We start from the raw sequence: 19252 nt of genomic DNA, 5'->3' as shown, positions 1-19252 counted from the left end.
TTTCCTCTTGTTTGATCAGATGTAAACTCCCCGCTATTGCTCCAGCGCCATGCCTGCTGCCATTTCCCTGCAACAATGTAATGGACTCATTCCCTGGTGCAGTAAGGCCCAATAAACTCTATTTTATAATAAAGTGGTCATGGTGTTTATTATAGCAATAGAAGAGCAACTAAGAAACCACCTACTCATACTCACTGTTAAGATGAAAGAACATAAATTAGTCACTTAAGTGTAATGTTAGCATAAACACTATGGTTATTACTACTACTACTTATTACCAATTATGATAATTAGAACAATAAAATTACTCAGGCCTCCCTTAGGAGAGTCATACCCTAAAATTCATGTCTGATATAGATATGGTTCCTGAAGTCTTCTGACCACATATGCACAGAAAAGAATAGGCAGAAATGTGAGTCAGAAAAAAAAACAAATCAGAGTTAAAAGAGGAAAGGCAGATCACAGATTAATCTTGACCCCTAGAGGTTATAGGATCAACAGCTCTGGGATCCTTCCCACCCACCCAACCCCAAAGGCAACTCTCTTCCATCCTTACTTGAGCACCTCTTCTCGACATTGCTTTTGGGGTGCGAAGCAGGCGATGGCCCAGACTTTGATCTCAATGCCATTGTAGAATTGCTTCCCACGCATGTCCCAGACACCTTGGTTGGGTGTAGCAATGGCCCGGTTCTAGGGACAGGCAGAGGGGGGCGCCCAGGTGAGCCTCAGTAGAGCCATGTGAGGAGGGAGCCAAAACCCCTAAACTATGTACCCCAACTACCCCCATGCCCCAGAGACGTTGTCTGGCCCTGACCCTGCTCACCCGGCCGCCATATTGCAAGATGGGCGCCGGCAGCACTCGCCCGGTCACCTCCGTCATGTCATCCTTCACTTTGATTCCAAATTCCTGGATGTAGGGATCTAAGTTGTAGCTGGCATTCTTCATCTGCAGGGCAAAAGAAGGGGATCTCAGGAGACCAGCAGCTTGGCAATACTGCTCATGTTCTGGGTCCCAAGGACAGAGCCCTGAAGAGAAGCTGAGGCTGCCAAGAAATAGCCCTGAAAAGGGGGTGGGAGAAATAGAAAATGAGGGGAGTGGAAGTGCAAATGGAAGTTGAGTTAGAAAGGAGGGAAAAAGAGAAAGAGCGCTAAAGGCTCAAGAAGCAAGAGCAGCCTGCAAAGTCCCAGACAATAAATCCAGACAGCTTTCCCTGAAGGAAGGTCTTGCTGGACCAACCATTAAGGCATCTTTGCTACCAAGGGCTACAAGCATGCACTGCTGGGCAGTCCCACTGACCAGGCGACTGATCTCCTCCTGTCTGTCTGGGGCCGACCTAGCTGTAGCCTTTATCATGGTTGAGGTCTGGTTGTCAGTCAACTTCTTAATGCACCGCTGCCCAGCCACAATGTTACAGACCTGAGGAAATTAGGGGAGAAGTAGTTACAGTCTGAGCACAGCCTATCCTTATGCAGTACTTTAGCTATCAAAAATGGGGGAAAGGACTACAGAATCGTTTATACAAAAATACATTGTGACCATGTCTATGATAAGGTCTCATGTATTAAATGAGAATAATTACAAGCCCATAGGGTGTCTAGAGATTAAATAAAACACGAAAGAGCTGAGCACAGTTCTGGAACACTGCTTCTGTAAATTATAGCATACATTATTATTTACCCAAGGACTAAGTGCACAGTTCTTTTGAATATTAAAAACCCAATATAATATAAGCAAATCAGATGCCTGTGGCAGCTCTTCAATAATGGCAGGAAGTACATTGCCCTATTTGTAACCAACCAGGAGGAGCAGAGACAGCTCAAAATTCTTGAGTCCCTGAGATACAGAAAGTACAGGAATCATTATTTCTTTTTTGCTTGTGTGTGTGTGTGTGTGTGTGTGTGTGTGTGTGTGTGTGTGTGTGTGTGTGTGTGTGTGTTATGTTTAGAGACTAAATGAAACCAGGGCCATATGCATACTAAGCAAGCACTCTACTGAGTGAGCTGTATCTGCAGTCACAGAAATCCCTATTTCCATTGGCTGGCAGTATTCTTTGTTAGTATAAGGAACATCCTGCTACTTGGTTCCTCTGTCCTACATACAAGATGGAGATAAAAAACAATGCCAAGGAGTTGGAGAGATGGCTCAGTAGTTAAGAGCATTGGCTGTTCTTCCAGAGGACTGGGGTTCAATTCCCAGAACCCACATGGCAGTTCACCACTGTCTGTAGCTCCAGTTCCAGGGGATCCAGCACCCTTACACAGAGTATACACAAGCAAATACCAGTGCACATTGTATGCTGAGAATCATCTGTTTATGTCCCATGTTGGGCACTATCTGAAGTTTCCTTAGACCAAACATCCTTCAGTAGCCATGCCTTAGACCTTTAGGTCTTATGACTTTAACCTTGAAAGAAAGAGTAAGGATAGTTCTGAATTCTCTGGCCTCAAGTCAAGATGAAGCAGAGCTATTTCTATGCCCCCCCCCCATAGCACATCAAATAAATAAGTAAGTAAAAAAAAAAAAGCTGGGCGTTGGTGGCACACGCCTTTAATTCCAGCACACAGGAGGCAGAGGCAGTCGGATCTCTGTGAGTTTGAGACTAGCCTGGTCTACAAGAGCTAGTTCCAGGACAGCCTCCATAGCCACAGAGAAACCCTGTCTCAACCTGCTCCTTCCCCCACCCCCCCCAAAAAAGACTTTGACTTCTAATCAGGACACAGGGACAGGAAAGCTTCAAACAGTAGAAAACTAAATGGTCTCAGGAGACTTGTGTTTGAAGTGAAGCTCTGTACTTCTAAATAAGGTTGCCTTGGGCTCATCTCTTAACTGCTCTGAGACTCTACTTCTTTCATCTCAACTATCTCAAGATGCTGTGAAGTCAAGAAAATGTGGCCAATGTTCTGTATGCACTGGCTTTAATCCCAGCTCCCAGAGTTCACACTAAACAATAGGAAGGAAAGCCAGGCCAAGGGTACCTCCTTTTAAATTCCACATTTCGAAGAATACATACGAGCACCCAGCACACAGAATTGTTAAAATTTACTTTCCTAAAGATGCTTTCAGGGAGTTGCCCTCCACAGGCAGTTACAGCTTCAGAACTAACGCTGCCAGAAAACTAAACAATGACTGCAGCCGAAACTGGACTCTGCTTTGCTGGTAGAAAAACAAAACAGTGAAGTTGCTGTGGAAGACGATATTGTGATTCCTCACAACATTAAATCTATAACTACCATATGAACCACCAACTCCACTTCTGGTATGTACTCAAAAGAAGAGAAAGCAGAGTTGATAGGTGTTTTGTACGCCTTTGTTCGTGGCATCGTCATTTACATAGTTGCTACTCAAGTGGCCATCGGCATTAGAAAATATAACCCAAATAAGGTCTACACACACAGAAGTGTATTACACCTTAAAAAGGAAGAGAATCCTAACACGCCACAACAGGGGTAGCCCTAGGACATCGTGCTAAGTGAAATAAGCCAGCCAAAAAGGAGAAACATATACCTATACCTGGATAAAGAACCTAAAGTAGTCAATTCCTAGAAAGAGAAAGTAGAACAGAGGCTGCCAAGGTTGGGGTGGATGCAGTTGTGTTGGTCCTTAATGGGTACAGTTCTGGAGACAGACAGTGATGAGAGTCAAACAACACTGTGAATGTACTTAATGCCACAGAACTCTACACTCAATGGTTAAAATGGTAACTTTTTTATGTTATACACAGCTGACTACAATTTGAAAAAGAAAAGATTAATGCAGGAATGAATGTGAACAAATGATTTTGCTGGGTCTCAGTGGCCTGAATAACTTAAGGAACACAAAGACCTAGGTTGGTGGCACTGATTATTTTTACTTCTTAGCTGTGGAGCTTCAAATTATCCACATTTTCTTATTTAAACCTTCCACAGATTCCCAGTATAATTAAAATAAAACCCCTCCTGACTAGAAACGGGAACCCTTATTCACTGCTGACAGGACTTAGGATGTGAAACAGTTAAGACAAGTTCACTCTTATGTATGTATTCAAGAGAAATGGAATTGAATTCAGAGGAACAAGTAAATGAATGCTCACGAGTATTTTTTCCAAGCAGTCAAAAAGCATAACACAAATGCCTGTCAATGATGAAAAAACAAAATGATGTATCTACATAATGGAACAACACCTTTATAGCAATGAAGATGAATCTTGGAAAAATTATGCTAGGCTAAAGAAACCACAGTCAGTCTTGGTGGTACGCACCTTTAATCCCAGCACTTGGGAGGCAGAGGCAGGGGGATCTCTGTAAACTCAAGACCAGCCTGATCTACAGAGCAAGTTCTAGGACAGGCTTCAAAAACTACAGAGAAACCCTGTCTCAGGGGTTAAAAAAAAAAAAAGGAAAGAGAAAAAGAAAAGCCATTCAAAAAAGGACATAGATTGTATGATTCTATTTATATACACTTTGTCCAAAACAGGCAAATCCACAGAGATAGCTTAATGGTTACTAGGGACCTTTAGGGAAAGTATGGGCTTTCTTCTGGGGGTGGTAAAACATCCTAAAATTAAAGTCATGATGTCTACATAATTCTCTGAATACACTAAGTACCACTGAATTATACATTATCACATTATTTTTATGTCAATTATATCTTTATAAAGCTACTAAAATGTTCTTAAATCCTCCACAACATTCAATATAATCTAACCCTCCAGCTTTTCCACCATTATCTCCTACTACTTACTTTCTCCCCCATATACCACAGCCTCTGTCCTCAGAAAGATCCAGACTGTCTTACTTTAGGGCTTTAGTAGCTGTTCCTCCTGCCAGGAAAGCTTGTCCCTACTATTATTACAAGGATGGTAGCCACAATTTGGGACTTAGATCAAATGTCTCCTAAAAGACGCTATCCTAGCTGGGCTTGGTGGCGCACACCTTTAATTCCAGCACTCCAGAGGCAGAGGCAGGCGGATCTCTGTGAGTTCGAGCCCGGCCTGGTCTACAAGAGCTAGTTCCAGGACAGCCTCCATAGCCACAGAGAAACCCTGTCTCAAAAAACAAAAAACAGGGGGCTGGAGAGATGGCTCAGAGGTTAACAGCACTAGCTCCTCTTACAGAGGTCCTGAGTTCGATTCCCAGCAACCACATGGTGGCTCACAACCATCTATAATGAGATCTGGTTACCCTCTTCTGGCATGGAGGCAAAATGTTGTATACATAATAAGTAAATAAATAAATCTTTAAAAAAAAAAAAAAGGCGCCACCCTTAACAACAATAACGAAAATAGTCCCTTGACCCCTCATCCTTACTTCTATCCTTTGACTTGTTTTATTACTTTTAGAGCACTCACTACCGTTTGAAACTACATACGTGTTTATCAATTTGTTGTTTGTCTTTCTAGAAGAATACAAGTTCCAAGAGAGGAAGGACCCTTTCTGTTTACTTAATTTCTGTATTTCTAGTACTAAAACTATACATAACATATATTAGGAACTTGATAAATACATGTTAGCTACGCAACAATACAAATCAAGGCATATAATTATATAAATAATTCACCTTGAAAACTACTGTTTCACATAAATAACATTATTCAAATTTTCAGCTTATAACACATATCAATTTAGCTGGAACCTCCCTAAAGACCTTAGTTTACATTGCCTTCATCCCATTTTCTGTGTATCAGCTGCTATTAAACAAGCCAGAGTCTTGCTTTGCTCTCTTCTCCCTTTAGTCTCACTTTCTTGGAATAGGCTCTGGAACCCTAGAAGTTCAAAAGATGCTTAAGCTTTAAATTCACAGAAGGCACCCAACCCCCACTGCTGGAAAAATGGGGCGTCTATTAGAGTGCATCTCCAACTCTAACGTATATATGACTTTCCTTTTAGAACTTACTAAAGGTATAGCAGAGATGCATTTTAAACAAGCTCAGGTGATGTCCATTCTGTTGGCACTGATGATGTCTCATGATCACACATTGGACTAGAGAGTAAGGCAGTAAGAAATTCTTCACAAGGCTTTGCCTAGAGATTCACTGGTATTCTGTGACTAACAGTATTACTGGCCTCTTGTTTGACAGCTGTATTTCTGTGAAGTACAAAATTAGGAAAAGTCTGGAGATCTAAAATTTTTCCAGAAGAGAGTTCATTAACCACTGGGGAAATGGGATTTACATTACAGGAAACATTTGTCTCCATTTTCTTCAGAATGAGATATAAGTGTATTTCTAGGTCACTCATTATCCCTAACTACCGACAGCAAGGAAGAGAAACTAAAAGATAGCATATGTATGAGTATCTGAAATCTCTGTCTTGACCAATTACGAAATAATAAAAGCTAGGGACATAATCCAATTGGCACAGTGCTTGTCTAGCATGCATAAAACCTTGGGTTCAGTTCCCAATACCCCCACAAACTGAGTGTGGAAGTTTTGTTTAGAATCCTAGCCCCTGGGAGGATCAGAAGTTCAAGGTCATCCTGTGTAAATTTGGGTACAAGGCCAGCCAGGGTTGGAGACTTGTCTCAAATAAATAAATGAATGGAGGAAGCTTGCCCTTCTGCCTGGTAGCCCTGGAAGAACATGAGAGCAAAACCAGGCATAAGAAAAGAACTTAGCAAGTGGGAAGCCTATATTTCACATGAAGACAATCTTAAATCTTCCTAGAACATCATCTTTCCAAACTTCAAAGCGAGGAGGGCAGACTATGACTGGCTCAACAGACCCATCGATCGGTGTCAGAGGAGTCCTGTGGCAGCCTTACCTCGAGGGGCAAATAGGTATGCTTCTGTTCTTGCCCAACTTGTAGGCAGGGCAGGTGGGGATACTTGAGCTGAAGGTTATATTTCTGCTTGAAATACTGTGCCACGGTACACTCCACAGTCTGTCCACTCTCTAGCTGCAAGGGAAACCTGTTTGGAGGAAGGGGAGGAAGTATCATAACTCAGCACCCAGCCCCAACCAAAGAAGGCTTCACTGGAAAAGCCAGAGATTTGATGGATAAGTTCTGCAGCAGTCAACCATACCTGACTCATCTGTGTTTCTAATGCCTGAATAGAACAGACACTAAAGATAAGAGCCCCATACAGCCTAACATCAAGAAAGGGATGGAATCTGATGATTTTGCTACAGCTAACCCAGGGGCCCTGACTTTGTACCTTTCCTTCGGGAGGAAGAATACATCGAAATGTTCTATATTTACAGACCCAGTAGTAATCGGTGATCCACACATGTATTATAGTAAAGGTCCAAGGAGGAAACCAAGAGATCAAGAAGGTAAAACTCATGGGGATAATCAAACAATCTGGGAAGGTCAGGGAGAGGATGCCAAATTCACATCTCTTATATCCAAGCACAGGCCAATGCCAAGTCTTATTCTGAAGGACCACATGAGAAGGGAGTGGGTTACAGAGACTAGCCCTCTGCTACCAGTTGTCTGTGCTTAGCAATGCTGCCAACTTACGTCTGATGACTAGCAGGGCGTCGGGTAACATTACACACGCGGTATTTCCTCTTCATCTGTCCACAGTGGGTCACCTCCACCTTCAGGCCTGAGATACACACACTACTTGTCAAGGTTGAAACAGGTTGCTTATGCTCCCTTGCTTGGCCTCTCCCAGGGAGATTTCCTCTTAGGGTCCGAGGAAGCAGAGCTTTCCCTTCCCCATTTGGGTAGGTCCTCACCTTTTATCTCCTTGGTAAAGCGAACACGCTGGGAATCTGTGAGGGGCTTGGGCTGTTCATCTATGTTCCTGATGTCCAGGACCTCACACATAAACTCAATCACTGGCTGTGCTTTGTAGAAGGCAGTAGCTGAGACTGTGGGGACAGGGGAGAGATAGCTTTACAGGGTACCAGGATAGGGACAGGGTGTGCCAGGGCTTCAGGAATTAGACTAGGCAAGTGGCTGCAGAGCTGGGAGGGAGGAGGCTGGGAGTGTGGTCACTGGATTTAGGGTGCCCCTGGCTCCATAGCTTTCCCAACTCACCATCAATGTTGAGCATCATCTTCCACATGGCAGGGCGCACAGACTGGTGAAAGCCGAACCAGACCTCGCGCCCACCCCCCAGCGGGTGGTAGTAGCCCTCAGGCGGTGAGAAGAAGGAGCGGCCCACAGGGGTGTACCTGGCAGGGACAGGCAGAGAACTGGTCCCTCGGGCACAGGCCCCCACTCTGTGAGGCATCCTGGGCACGGAGGAGCCCTGGCCTGGAAGGCAGGACACCGGGGCTTTAATGCCAGCTCTGTTCTTGGGCCAATAGTAAGACTGACCTTGTACAAGTTTCTACCATTTCTCTGCTTTGCAGGGATAGATGGAGTGAGGCCAAAATGGTATCTAAGGACAGGGTCAGGGACCTAACCATCTAAATGTGTATATATATATATATATATACATATATATATATATATATATATTTGCCTGGCACATGGTAGGGCTTCAGTTTCTTTTTCCCAATGATATACTGTGGGATCTTAATACTTACTCCCTCCCTCCCCCCCGCAACAGCAGTTTTGCCAACACCTGTAGCCTAGGTAATAACTATACTCAGTACCTCATGGATGCCAGGTGCCTCATGGCCACATCCAGGGCTTGCACAGACTCCAAGGGCACAGGGATCTGGCCACTGACCAGGGCTTCATGTAGCATACGCCAGCTCACGATGGCTAGCCACTTGATGGAGACCTTAAAAATTCTGTCTTTCCCTTCCCCGGGGATTGTCACCTCAAAGTCAACCTTCAGGACAGAAAGAAGGAAAGGATTTACTGTCACATTCCCACAGACTAATCCTCCTGCTCCCACTCACTGCCCCTCACTACACAGACCTGCCACAACTCTTCCTTAAAGTCACCAGGGCTCACAATAAAAACTGCAAAGTAAAAAACCCACACTGCTTTGCAAGGCTGATGCCTCAGTACTTCTGGTCCTCTCAACCCGGAAGGAAACCCTTTGGGTCTATCTTTAAGTCTAATTTGGCCTGTTTGGGAACAGGCACAGAGTATACTGAGTGCCAACCCTGAGCCACCATATACTTCTCATCACAAAGGCAAAATAAGGATCCCTGGACTATTGCACTCTAGGTGGGTTTCCATGAGTTCTGTCCCACTGGGAACCCTGGCCTCAGCCCTAGCCTTACCCTCTCGTTGCCAATGGGCAGTGCAGTGACAGTGTAAATGTTCTTCTTTCCATCATATACAGGCTTGCGATCCCCAAAGATCTGAGGCTTGAAATGCTGGACCATGTATTCCACCACTTCCCTGTGGAAGACAGACGTGGCAGGTGGAAGCTTGAGTAATTTCGTTTCAGGCTTCTGGAAACAGTTCAAGGTTCAGTCAAAGTCCCATCTCCTATGCTCACTCCCAATGTCTACTCTACAGCAGTACTTCTCAAGCTTCAACATTCCTATGAATTGCCAGAAAGTTTCATTAAAATCAGCTTCTGATTGGCAGGTCTACAGGGTAGCTTGAGAAGCCACATTCTGACATCCTAGGTGATGCTGCTGGTCCTCAGATCACCAAGACCCTCACAGACCTTCGAAGGGAGAAGGGCTTGTTCTCAGGTCTATCCTGAACCTTCCACAACTTTTGATTCCCAGTCTGTCAAGCAAAATCAAAAAGGGGAAGATCTGAACTAGACTAGAAGTAGAATAAACTAGAATGAATTCATCTCTCCAGCTCTCTGCAGTTCTACCACTGTTTTCTCTCCATTATCATCCCTTCCACAATCTTATTTCTCCCATTTAGTTCCACCCAACTATCTGACCATTCCACTTTCTGAACTCAAATTCTTATGTACTGCTATAACATAAAGCATACTCAAAATGTACACTAGAAACAATGGTAAAGCACGTGGTTTCAGTCCCAACGAGGCCAAATGCTACTGAGAAATCCATCTTGATTACTTACATCCCTCACTGACTGTATGAAACCTTTCCCACCAACTTCTAACTGCCATTTATCAAAAAAACAGCTCTAACAGCAATGAAAAGAACACTGACTAGCAGCTAAGGCCACTTTTAGAGTTCTCAGACATAATCACAAAGATGCTTATTTATTACATAAGCACCCATCTGTCTGCTAGCATCTGAAACACCCCTTCCACAGATTATTATATACAAGTTTCATGGATTATTTAGAATGTTTAATTTCATTCATTAGAGAAATACAATTCAAAATTAGATCAAGATACAACCATCGACTTATCCAAAAACAAAAAAGAAAAAGAATTAGATATACTAGGTTGATGTAAGTATGTGCAATAGAACCTCTGAATTCTTGCAGGTTGAGGAGAATAAAAATTGGTTTTATTCTAATTTGCAGGTCTATAGTGTAGCCTGAAAACCTATACTCTGAAATCCTAGGTGCCACTGCCTCTAACAATCAACAATATCTCAATTTAAACAGTCTTGTACCAGCAATCCACCCCTAGGATTTAATCTTACAAATACACTCATACTCAGTGAAAAATAGGTTAATCCCAGCACTCGGGAGGCAGAGGCAGGTGGATCTCTGTGAGTTGGAGACCAGCCTGGACTACCAAGCAAGTTCCAGGATAGCCTCCAAAGCCACAGAGAAACCCTGTCTCGAAAAAACCAAAAAAAAAAAAAAAAAAAGAAAAAGAAAAAGAAAAAGAAAAAGAAAAATAGGTAATATTTAATAGTTTCAATTTTATAGCAAAAGTTTAGACTCAATCTATATATGCCTTAATAGATCAAGTAAGTTATATGGCCAGTCCATGGAACATCTATAGTGTTACACGAAAGAATGAGGCAGATCTACACAAATTAATACATACTACTTTCCAAAATATGTGGCTAAACAGGAAAATGGACAATACAGAGCAAAGTATATAGGATTGTACATTAATATTACATATACATAAGTTTATACATACACAGAAAAGTATCTGAAAATACACTCAAGATTGTTTAAAAAACTATTATGGGGACAATAATTTTTCACTGCCAATTCTTAAGAGTTTTTTGTTGTTTATTTTGTTTTGTTTTTTGAGACAGGGTTTCTCTGTAGCTTTGGAGTCTGTCCTGGCACTTGCTCTGTAGAGCAGGCTGGCCTTGAACTCACAGAAATCTGCCTGCCTCTGCCTCACCAGTCCTGGAATTAAAGGCCTGTGCCACCACTACCCGGCTTAATTCTTAAGGTTTTAAACTGTGAATATGGTTTTCTTTCTTTTTTTTTAAATGACCTTTGATTTTTTTTTAAAGATTTATTTATTTATTATAGTGTTCTGCCTGCATGTATGCTTGTACACCAGAAGAGGGCACTAGATCTCATTACAGATGGTTGTGAGCCACCATGTGGGAATTGAACTCAGAACCTCTGGAAGAACAGCCAGTGCTCTTAACCTCTGAGCCAGTTCTCCAGCCTGTGAATATGGTTTTCAAGTAATAAAACAATTTAATCTGCTTCTTCTAAGATTTTTTTTTTTTTTTTTTTTTTTTTTGGTTTTTCGAGACAGGGTTTCTCTGTATTGCTTTGGAGCATATCCTGCAACTAGCTCTTGTAGATCAGGCTGGCCTCAAACTCACAGAGATCCGCCTGCCTCTGCCTCCCAAGTGCTGGGATTAAAGGCGTGTACCACCATCTTCTTCTAAGACTTCTAATCCCTCTAAATATGCATCCCACAGCATCTTCCTGCCTTAGCAAGAATAGCCTACTCTTATTCCTACCATCTCTGACCTTGTCTTTTAACCTCTCCTTATCTCCTAGCTCCTTTACCCAAGTCTCATTCTTAAAAGTTCTCTACTCAGCAGGGCATTGGTGGCGCACGCCTTTAATCCCAGCACTCAGGCACTCAGGGGGCAGAGGCAGGTAGATCTCTGTCAGTTTGAGGCCAGCCTGGTCTACAGGAGAAATCCCATCTGGAAAAAAAAAAAAGGTCTCTACTCATCCATTTTAACAAATGCTGGAATGTGCTAGGTATGACACTTTACTCTTACAGTGTTCTGTAACCAACACGTTCCCTCTTTCCCTGTTTAATACATTGAACTTGGTGTCATCCATGTGCATCACTTACCGGTTGACTCTGCGAGGACACTTATCCGGCTTGATGTCCACCTCGTAATGATAAACGTCAATCTTAGGAATGTCCACCTCAAAGTAATTGGCCAGAAGCTTGATTGGTTTGCCCACAGTGCCAATGCCGGGCCGGCGAGGTGCCTGGAACACCTGCTGCAGGGGAGGCAGGTAGGCACCTGCAGCTATTAAGACAAAGAGGCCAGTGAGGACAGACTCTGGCAAACTTCTAATATCTGTGATGAGAGAAAGCACAAGGCCTCTCAGACCTAGAATGACCAGGGAGCATGGGTGGGTCTCTTTCCAGTTTCTTAACCCAGCAGGGGACTTCCTTCCACTAACTCAGACATTCCCAGGCTCATTAGTTTTTCCGATGGTTTGCTCCATTTTTATTTTTGTTTTAAACCTTTCTTCAGTTAGGAAAATGTGCATCTTAAACTCCATCAAGTAAATGTGTAATGAGTTATCACATGAAGGGAAGGGGCTAGGTCTGGGTCCCAGTGTACAGAGTCCTTCCTTCTTTCATACTAGAGGGAGACACCTATCTCTACCAGGTACCTGGCAGATTAGAATGTTCCATGATCTGCTATAATAAGCTCACTTTACTCTTCACCATCTAAGAGCTGGGATTAAAAGTGTGCACTACCGCCGCCTGGCTGGCATCAGGACTTTGTAATGACATCTTCTGTTATTGTGGACAGGAGAAAGACCCCAAGGTCTTCCCTGTGGACAGGGCTAAGATGGAGTGCTTGGAGCTGGAGGGAGATAAAAGAAGACAAGGCTAGAGGGAGAAATAGCATCTGGAGACTAAGAAAATGAAGAGAGGCTGGCAGGGGTGGAAGAAAAGGTCAGATCTGGAGGTCACAAGAGAAAATGGCTTGAACTGCTCAGAATAAGGAGTGAGGGCTGCAGGTAGGGCTAGATAGCTGGGGGAAGGGAAGGAATTATCTAGATGAAGGATGAAGGAAGAGCAAAAAAAAAAAAAAAACAAAGCTCACATGAAGTAAGAGCTAGAGGCTCTGGGAAGGAGGAAGAAGACACTGAGTCAGGAGAGTATAAGACACTTCCCATGCTTCACAAATTTTCCCACAGAGGATCCAGACAGCAGAACACTCACTCACTGTGTGTGTGTGTGTGTGTGTGTGTGTGTGTGTGTGTGTGTGTGTGTGGTGTGTGTGTGACTAAGTGATGCCTTTGTCCCCAGTTACTATTGTTCTTGCCAACAGAGGACCAGCCCAGGTGGAAGGAGAGAGGGATAAACTAGCCCTGAACCTCCTCCCTTAAGCAGAGCTCTGCTTTCATAGATAGAAAACAAACACTAGGGTGGAAAGGGGGTAGGAGGGCATAGAGTGCATCTTCATCAAGGGTGTCAGGAAGAGGCCAGAGCCAAGTGTAGGAGGCACACACTTCCCAAAGCTGAGGTGCTTGTCTCCAGCCAACCACCTGTCAAGGCAGCCCCAGCCCCTTTCTGCAGAGGGAAACACAAGTCCAACCCAAAGGCAAAGGGCCTTCAGAACCCAGCTACAAGGAAACTGAACTACTCACACCTAGCCCAGAAAGAGCTGAACAGGTATTGCAGACAAGCCGACTGGCAGACAAACATTCCTAACACATACAACCTAGCCCTTCAAAGTCTACTGTTCTATGCACACTCAAAAGTGTTTCAAAAGAAGGAACCATACCTGACTTGGTCAAAACTCAAGCTAATGCCAGGCATAAACACAGGTCTTCCGCATACTCATATCAATAAATGAACAAGCACACCCATAGGCACACCACAGAGTACACAACCACACAAGCATGCTTGCACTGTCCCAGACAATCACAAACCCTACTCAGGAGAAGCATCTGGCCCCTTTGGGGGATATCTTTTCCTTCCAAATTCTAGGACTCCATTCATCTTTGCCTCCAAGACTGGGGGGCAAATCCTGGGAGAAAAAGATACCCTTCCCCCCTGAGAACTAGGGGCTGAGCAAAAATGATAAAGGTGGGACAGACACTCCCCTCAGAGCTTTCTCTTCCCCAGAAATGGAACTTAGGGCACTCTCTTCCCCAGAGTCAGGGAAAATGGGGGACACATCTCCATGCCATCCCCAAACTAGAGAAGCAGACAGGCGGAAAGAGCTACCTCTTTGCCATTCTAGCCCTGGAAAGCTCCATCCACAGCTGTAAGTCTCCATTCCCCAACCTAGCCCTGCCCCCAGCTTTTAGTCTGAGAAAGGAAGACACTTCCCCTCAGACCCAGACAGGGACAGACGGCCACTTTGTGATGCAGATGAGGGCCCCAGCACAGAGGACAAAGCTCCAGCCTAGGGGGAAAGGGGCGGGGCCCTTCCCTGCAGACAAAAGCAAGAAGGGAGGGGCCCTGAAAATGACACTCCCCCTCCCCCATCCCCAACCATCACTGAGAAGGAAAAGTAACAGAGCTCAAGGCCCAGGCTCAGGATTCCTCTCCAACGACTCCAAGGCTCACACATCTCCCTAAAGAACCTGACTGCCCACTCAAAGGTCATGTACCCTTGGTAAGTCAGATGGTGAGTAAGGAAAGACTAAGAGGCCAGTCTCTCCAGAAATATTTGTTCACAAACATTAAACACCCACACACATTGACAAATTACAGAATATGCACATGAGTTTAACCATATGTTCACACTTGAATGTGATCTGAGTCAATTAATAAACATGCACTCTTGTGTCAGGGCCTCCATGCACCAGGCAGCTGCCACCGCCACAGATAAGTGGGATGGTACCTCAATGCACTTCCGGGCCAGCCCACATGCCTGAACACACCTGCACATCTGTCTGCACATGAGCAACACTGCCTTGGTTTTGAGCCTTCTCAGAACAATTCTTCAACATCTTGCAAGAGAATAAGTCGTGTTACTGCCCAGTCCCAGAAGGAAGCAATTATAGGGTCTCCAGAGTTCCCAGCCTGAATTTCGATTACATCTTTTGATGAGGAAAACCCTATGCCACTAACATTTTCCCAGTGACACAGCTGACTCCCATACTCCCGCTCTTCACCCAGAAGCTTCTTTCTTGTAACAAACAAATCCATTTCTTCCCTCCAGACCCCACTAGACACCCATCAAGATAAAATCATTAGTAATCTAGGACAACAAGCCCTCAGGGTGTCTAGATGTGGGTGGCCTCACCACCCTACTCTAAGTCCGCAGGTTGTTGGTAGCAGTCTTCAACCTAGAAAACTAGAATTTACACTCTACCTTACAAGGCTCTTTGTGTTTGGAAGAACACATCACTGATCATTGAATCAGAGACTTGGGAGAGTTTTAAGATCAATACCATTATTGGCCTGAAAACTAAGATGTTTCCCACAATCTTTAAAAGTAATCTAAAGAGAAATGGATTGTCATTCCTACACCAATCGGAAGGAGGTGGTGAGAGCTACCTCACAGGATTCTGGGTCCAGATCGTCCTTTCTACAGCCCATCCTGAGGACTCCAGCCTTCTCTGGGCAGCCCTGCCTCGGTTTCTCCTCTATTCTGATCTACTTTTCTCCTGCCTATGAACAGGAACATGTAAGTTAGGGCTACAATTGGGATCAATAATCATGCCCACACCTCCAACAACTGGTTTCTATCAGACAGAGTAGCTTGGCCACCTTGGGTCTAATGACATGCCCCTGACTGGGAAAAGACCCACTGGGAAACAGGACTCACAAATATATAGAGATTACACTGTAACATAATGAGTCAGTGGAAGGAAAAGGACGCTATCCTTGGATTAAAAGCACCCATCTCTCCTCAGTAGTGGTCTAGAAACTTGCAAAGCATGTGGGCCTGGCCTCTCAATGACCAACACTTTTCTAAGGCCTATCAAAAGAGAAAACCAGCTCCCAAAGCATGGCTTTGGTCCCAGTCTTTCCTCGTGTGGCAGAAAAAGGCACTCTGGCAGTTTACCTCTACCCATTCTTTGGCAAACTGCTACTGTGGGGCTTAAGGACCAAGTGTCAGAGACCCCAAGACAGAGATGAAGCAATTTCCATTTGTATTCTGCCAACAGAATCTAAGACAGAATGCACACATCAGTGCGCTCCTTTTCCCAAGCCAAACAGGGCAGAGGAGGGGTAGGGGTATTCAAACAGCCACGCCCCCACCACATAGAGCAGCCTTTTAGGCTGGTACCTCCGCGCATGCTCCCGGGCCACCACTCAAGTCCCCAGCCTAAAGGGGAAATCCCGGGGCTAGATCCCCACCCACCGGCCCCTGACCCTCACCCCCACTTCAGGCCCAGTTAAGGCGGAGCACAGAGCCCAGCTCTGGCGCCTTCTCCCTAGAGACATTAGCTTAGCCCAGCCCAGCACGGCCGAGCCCCCGCCCCTGGCAGGCGGTAGTTCCAGGCCCATCTGTGTCGCCCCCCTCCTCTCCTGGACACCTGGAGCCCGCCCCCCTGCCACCTGCCGGGCCTCTCCATAGGCCTCCCTAACCTCACGTAAGGACTCCGGTGCATTCAGGCCCTTCTCTCAGATTACTTCCCACCCTCAGGACTGCACACTGTCCTAGGACAAACAGCCCGGGTCTCAGATCTTCACATGGCTCTCCGCCGGAACTGCACACAGCCCCCTTCAAAATGGGCCCCCCATCTCCTGAGAGCCCCTCTCCTTACTCTGGAACCATGCTCTTCCCGCAGGAGCCCCCAGGGCTTTGGAACACACGCCGCTCCCGGCTCCCGAGGGCCCTTACCTGCTCCCGAGGGTCCCGCTTCCATCCCATATACCCGTGCGGAGAACAGGCGGCCGGGAGACTGAGGAGTCCAGCGTGAGGGGCCTAGGTGCCTCGCACTTGCACTGCTCGGGCTCCCGGGCCGGGCTCGGCTTTCCTCCGAAGCCCGGCCGCTCTCGCCGTCGCCCCCGCAGCCTCCGTTGCCGCCGCCGCGGAGCCTGCAGCAGCTCCCCCTGCGAGCACTGCCAGTGCGCAGGCGCGACCGATGGGCCCAGGGGGCGGACGGGAACGAGTCAAGCGGAGCGCTCGACGGCAACAAAGGCCAATGGAGAGGGGCGGGGGTGCGAGGCCCATGCAGCGGCCCCTGGCGGCCACCCGTGGCCGTGCAGCCTGACGGGAGGGCTCCGGTGGCGGAACCGCGCAGTGGCGTAAGTGGGGCGGGGCTGGGCGACACCCCTTCCCCGGCTGCAGCCTGGGGCCCTGTCTTTTCCCTAAACAGGTCCCAGGGAACTTACCCGCACTCCCTGCCCTCGACACAGAGCCTGGCTCCCACCTCATTCCCCGGCCCTCTCCCCCTCCAACATCCCTTCACCCCGGGGCCCTGCCTCCCACCTCTCCCAATCACCCTCATCCTTTAAGTCTTGGCTGCCTCTGCGAAGTCAGTATTTCTGCGTCCCTAGTTGCTGATCTCACTGACGCCACCCTCTCTTCCAGGCCTCATGCCGGGCGCTGAGACCACAGATGTGTTACAGACCCAGCCTACTTTGGAAGATGTCACAGTTTCAACTCAAGTGTAGAAACAGAGCTCTCTATCTGCAGAACCCGGGAAGCACCTGCCTCCACTTTCTCATCTGCAGAATTTTGCTCTTACCAAATCATTTAAATGACGTTTTGTGTCAAAACCCAAAGGCCCATTATTTTTCTTCAGCATCTGACATTAAGCATGTGTCACTTTTTTTTTTAAAGTTTGCTTAGCCTCCTAATGCCTGCCGTGTGTTCCGCTTTCTTTAATGACTCCTGTTGTTTTGGTCACTGCAGTTCCAACCCGAGTTTTATATTCTACTCTCCCTTCTCCTCTTTACGGCTTCACCCACTCTGAAAGCCCAAGTATCTATATCTTACCACGTAGCGGCTTCATATTTCCTACTGTCTGCTGGACAGTTCCAGCTGGATCTAACTGTTCAAATTTATGTCCAAACCTAACCCTGTCCTTTCCCCCACAAAACACATGTACATGTCCTGCCTCAATGACTGCATCTTCTTGCCAAAGGTGTCGTCAGTTCCTGTCTCCCTTGCCCATTTGCCCTATTTTTACTGTGTCTTGACATGCTTTGCTCCTGAAGCACTCTCAAAAATCATTCTGTCATTCCCATAGTTCTTGTGTGGATACTCTTCATACCAGAAACACCACACTTACTTTCTTGATAATCTCACATATCATTGGGCATATCCTTCCCATTTGGTCTGCTGCACTGACAGGACAATTATAGCAAGACCCAGTTCAAACACACACACACACACACACACACACTTTTTAAGACAGAGTCTCACTATGTACCCTTTGCTGGCCTGAGGCATGTTATATAAACCAGGCTGGCCTCCAAATCACAGTATCTTGTTTCCTCTGCCTCTCAAGTGCTGGGATGAAAACTGTGTGCCATCAAACCCAGGTCCTAAATATTTTCAAAGTCTGCTTTACACCAGATGCTTTCTATGCAAAGGCCTAGGACTTAGGGAGATAGGCCATGCTCAGACCTTACCAGTTATGTAAACTTATGACACTCATTTTTAGCATGCCTAGCTTCTCTTCAGCAGTTTCTCAGACAGCAACCCTCACAATTACCTGGAGGGCTTGTTAAAACACTGCTGTGCCCTGCCTTCAGAGTGTGAGTCCTAGGTCTTATGTTGAATAAAAGAATGTATGTTTCAACGAGGTGGGGTGGTATACTCCTTTAATCCCAGCACTGGGGAGGCAGAGGCAGGTGGATCTCTGTGACTGAGAGGACATACTGGTCTACTTAATGAGTTCTGGGACAGCCAGAACTGCATAGTGAGACCCCACCTCAAAAAACAGTTTGTGTGTGTGTGTGTGTGTGTGTGTGTGTGTGTGTGCAATAACTTTCGAGATAAGGCTACTGTAGCTGCTCTGAGGACCACACTAAGGACTACCACTCTCCAGTAGTTAAGAAGAAAGCTCCAAAGCTGTCTTGGTTTCAATTCTTGCCCTGTCATTCACTAGCTTCTCTGCATCTCACTTTTGTCTTGGGTAAATGGTGGTAATATAGTACTTACATCATTGGATTGTTGTGCAGATGAAAAGAATTAATAAAAAAGGCCTTAGAGCAGTGCTTGAAAGGCTGCAAGCATAGTAACAGCTGCTATCACTGTCATTTATCTGCCTCCCACACAGTAAGCTCCTTGAAGATGGATCATATCAGATGCATTTCTGCATCATTCAGTGTCTTGCAAATATGTGCCTATAATCAGTGAATCTGGGTTTAGCTGAACCAAATAGAGCATTAAAAAAAAAAAAAACAATTTTCAGAGACTAACAAGACCTTTGCCTG

General features: G+C 45.6%; 1 protein-coding gene across 6 annotated transcripts in view; it reads right to left on the bottom strand.

Annotated features, from left to right (window-relative positions):
* The window catches only part of LOC101838170 (protein argonaute-1), a 32445-nt gene extending 15546 nt beyond the window's left edge, over nt 1-16899 (bottom strand). The window contains exons 1-11 of one of the 6 annotated variants that reach the window (XM_040756632.1): nt 16707-16899; nt 12005-12188; nt 9108-9228; nt 8526-8707; nt 7963-8099; nt 7659-7793; nt 7438-7525; nt 6739-6886; nt 1298-1417; nt 815-946; nt 557-690 (exon numbers count right to left, since the gene is read on the bottom strand). In XM_040756632.1, the coding sequence (XP_040612566.1) occupies nt 557-690; nt 815-946; nt 1298-1417; nt 6739-6886; nt 7438-7525; nt 7659-7793; nt 7963-8099; nt 8526-8707; nt 9108-9228; nt 12005-12188; nt 16707-16731 (1406 nt within the window). In that variant the 5' untranslated portion in view covers nt 16732-16899. Of the gene's footprint in view, nt 1-556; nt 691-814; nt 947-1297; nt 1418-6738; nt 6887-7437; nt 7526-7658; nt 7794-7962; nt 8182-8525; nt 8708-9107; nt 9282-12004; nt 12189-16706 lie in introns of those variants that run through there. The other 5 variants (XM_040756629.1, XM_005084382.4, XM_040756630.1 and 2 more) reach the window with 5 other exon arrangements.
* Between the last annotated feature and the right edge of the window lie 2353 nt (nt 16900-19252).

This window comes from Mesocricetus auratus, unplaced genomic scaffold, assembly GCF_017639785.1.
Source record: "Mesocricetus auratus isolate SY011 unplaced genomic scaffold, BCM_Maur_2.0 Super-Scaffold_100014, whole genome shotgun sequence".
Lineage (NCBI taxonomy): Eukaryota > Metazoa > Chordata > Mammalia > Rodentia > Cricetidae > Mesocricetus > Mesocricetus auratus.
Note: the sequence above shows the minus strand (reverse complement) of the source record. Positions and strands in the feature narration are given on the sequence as shown.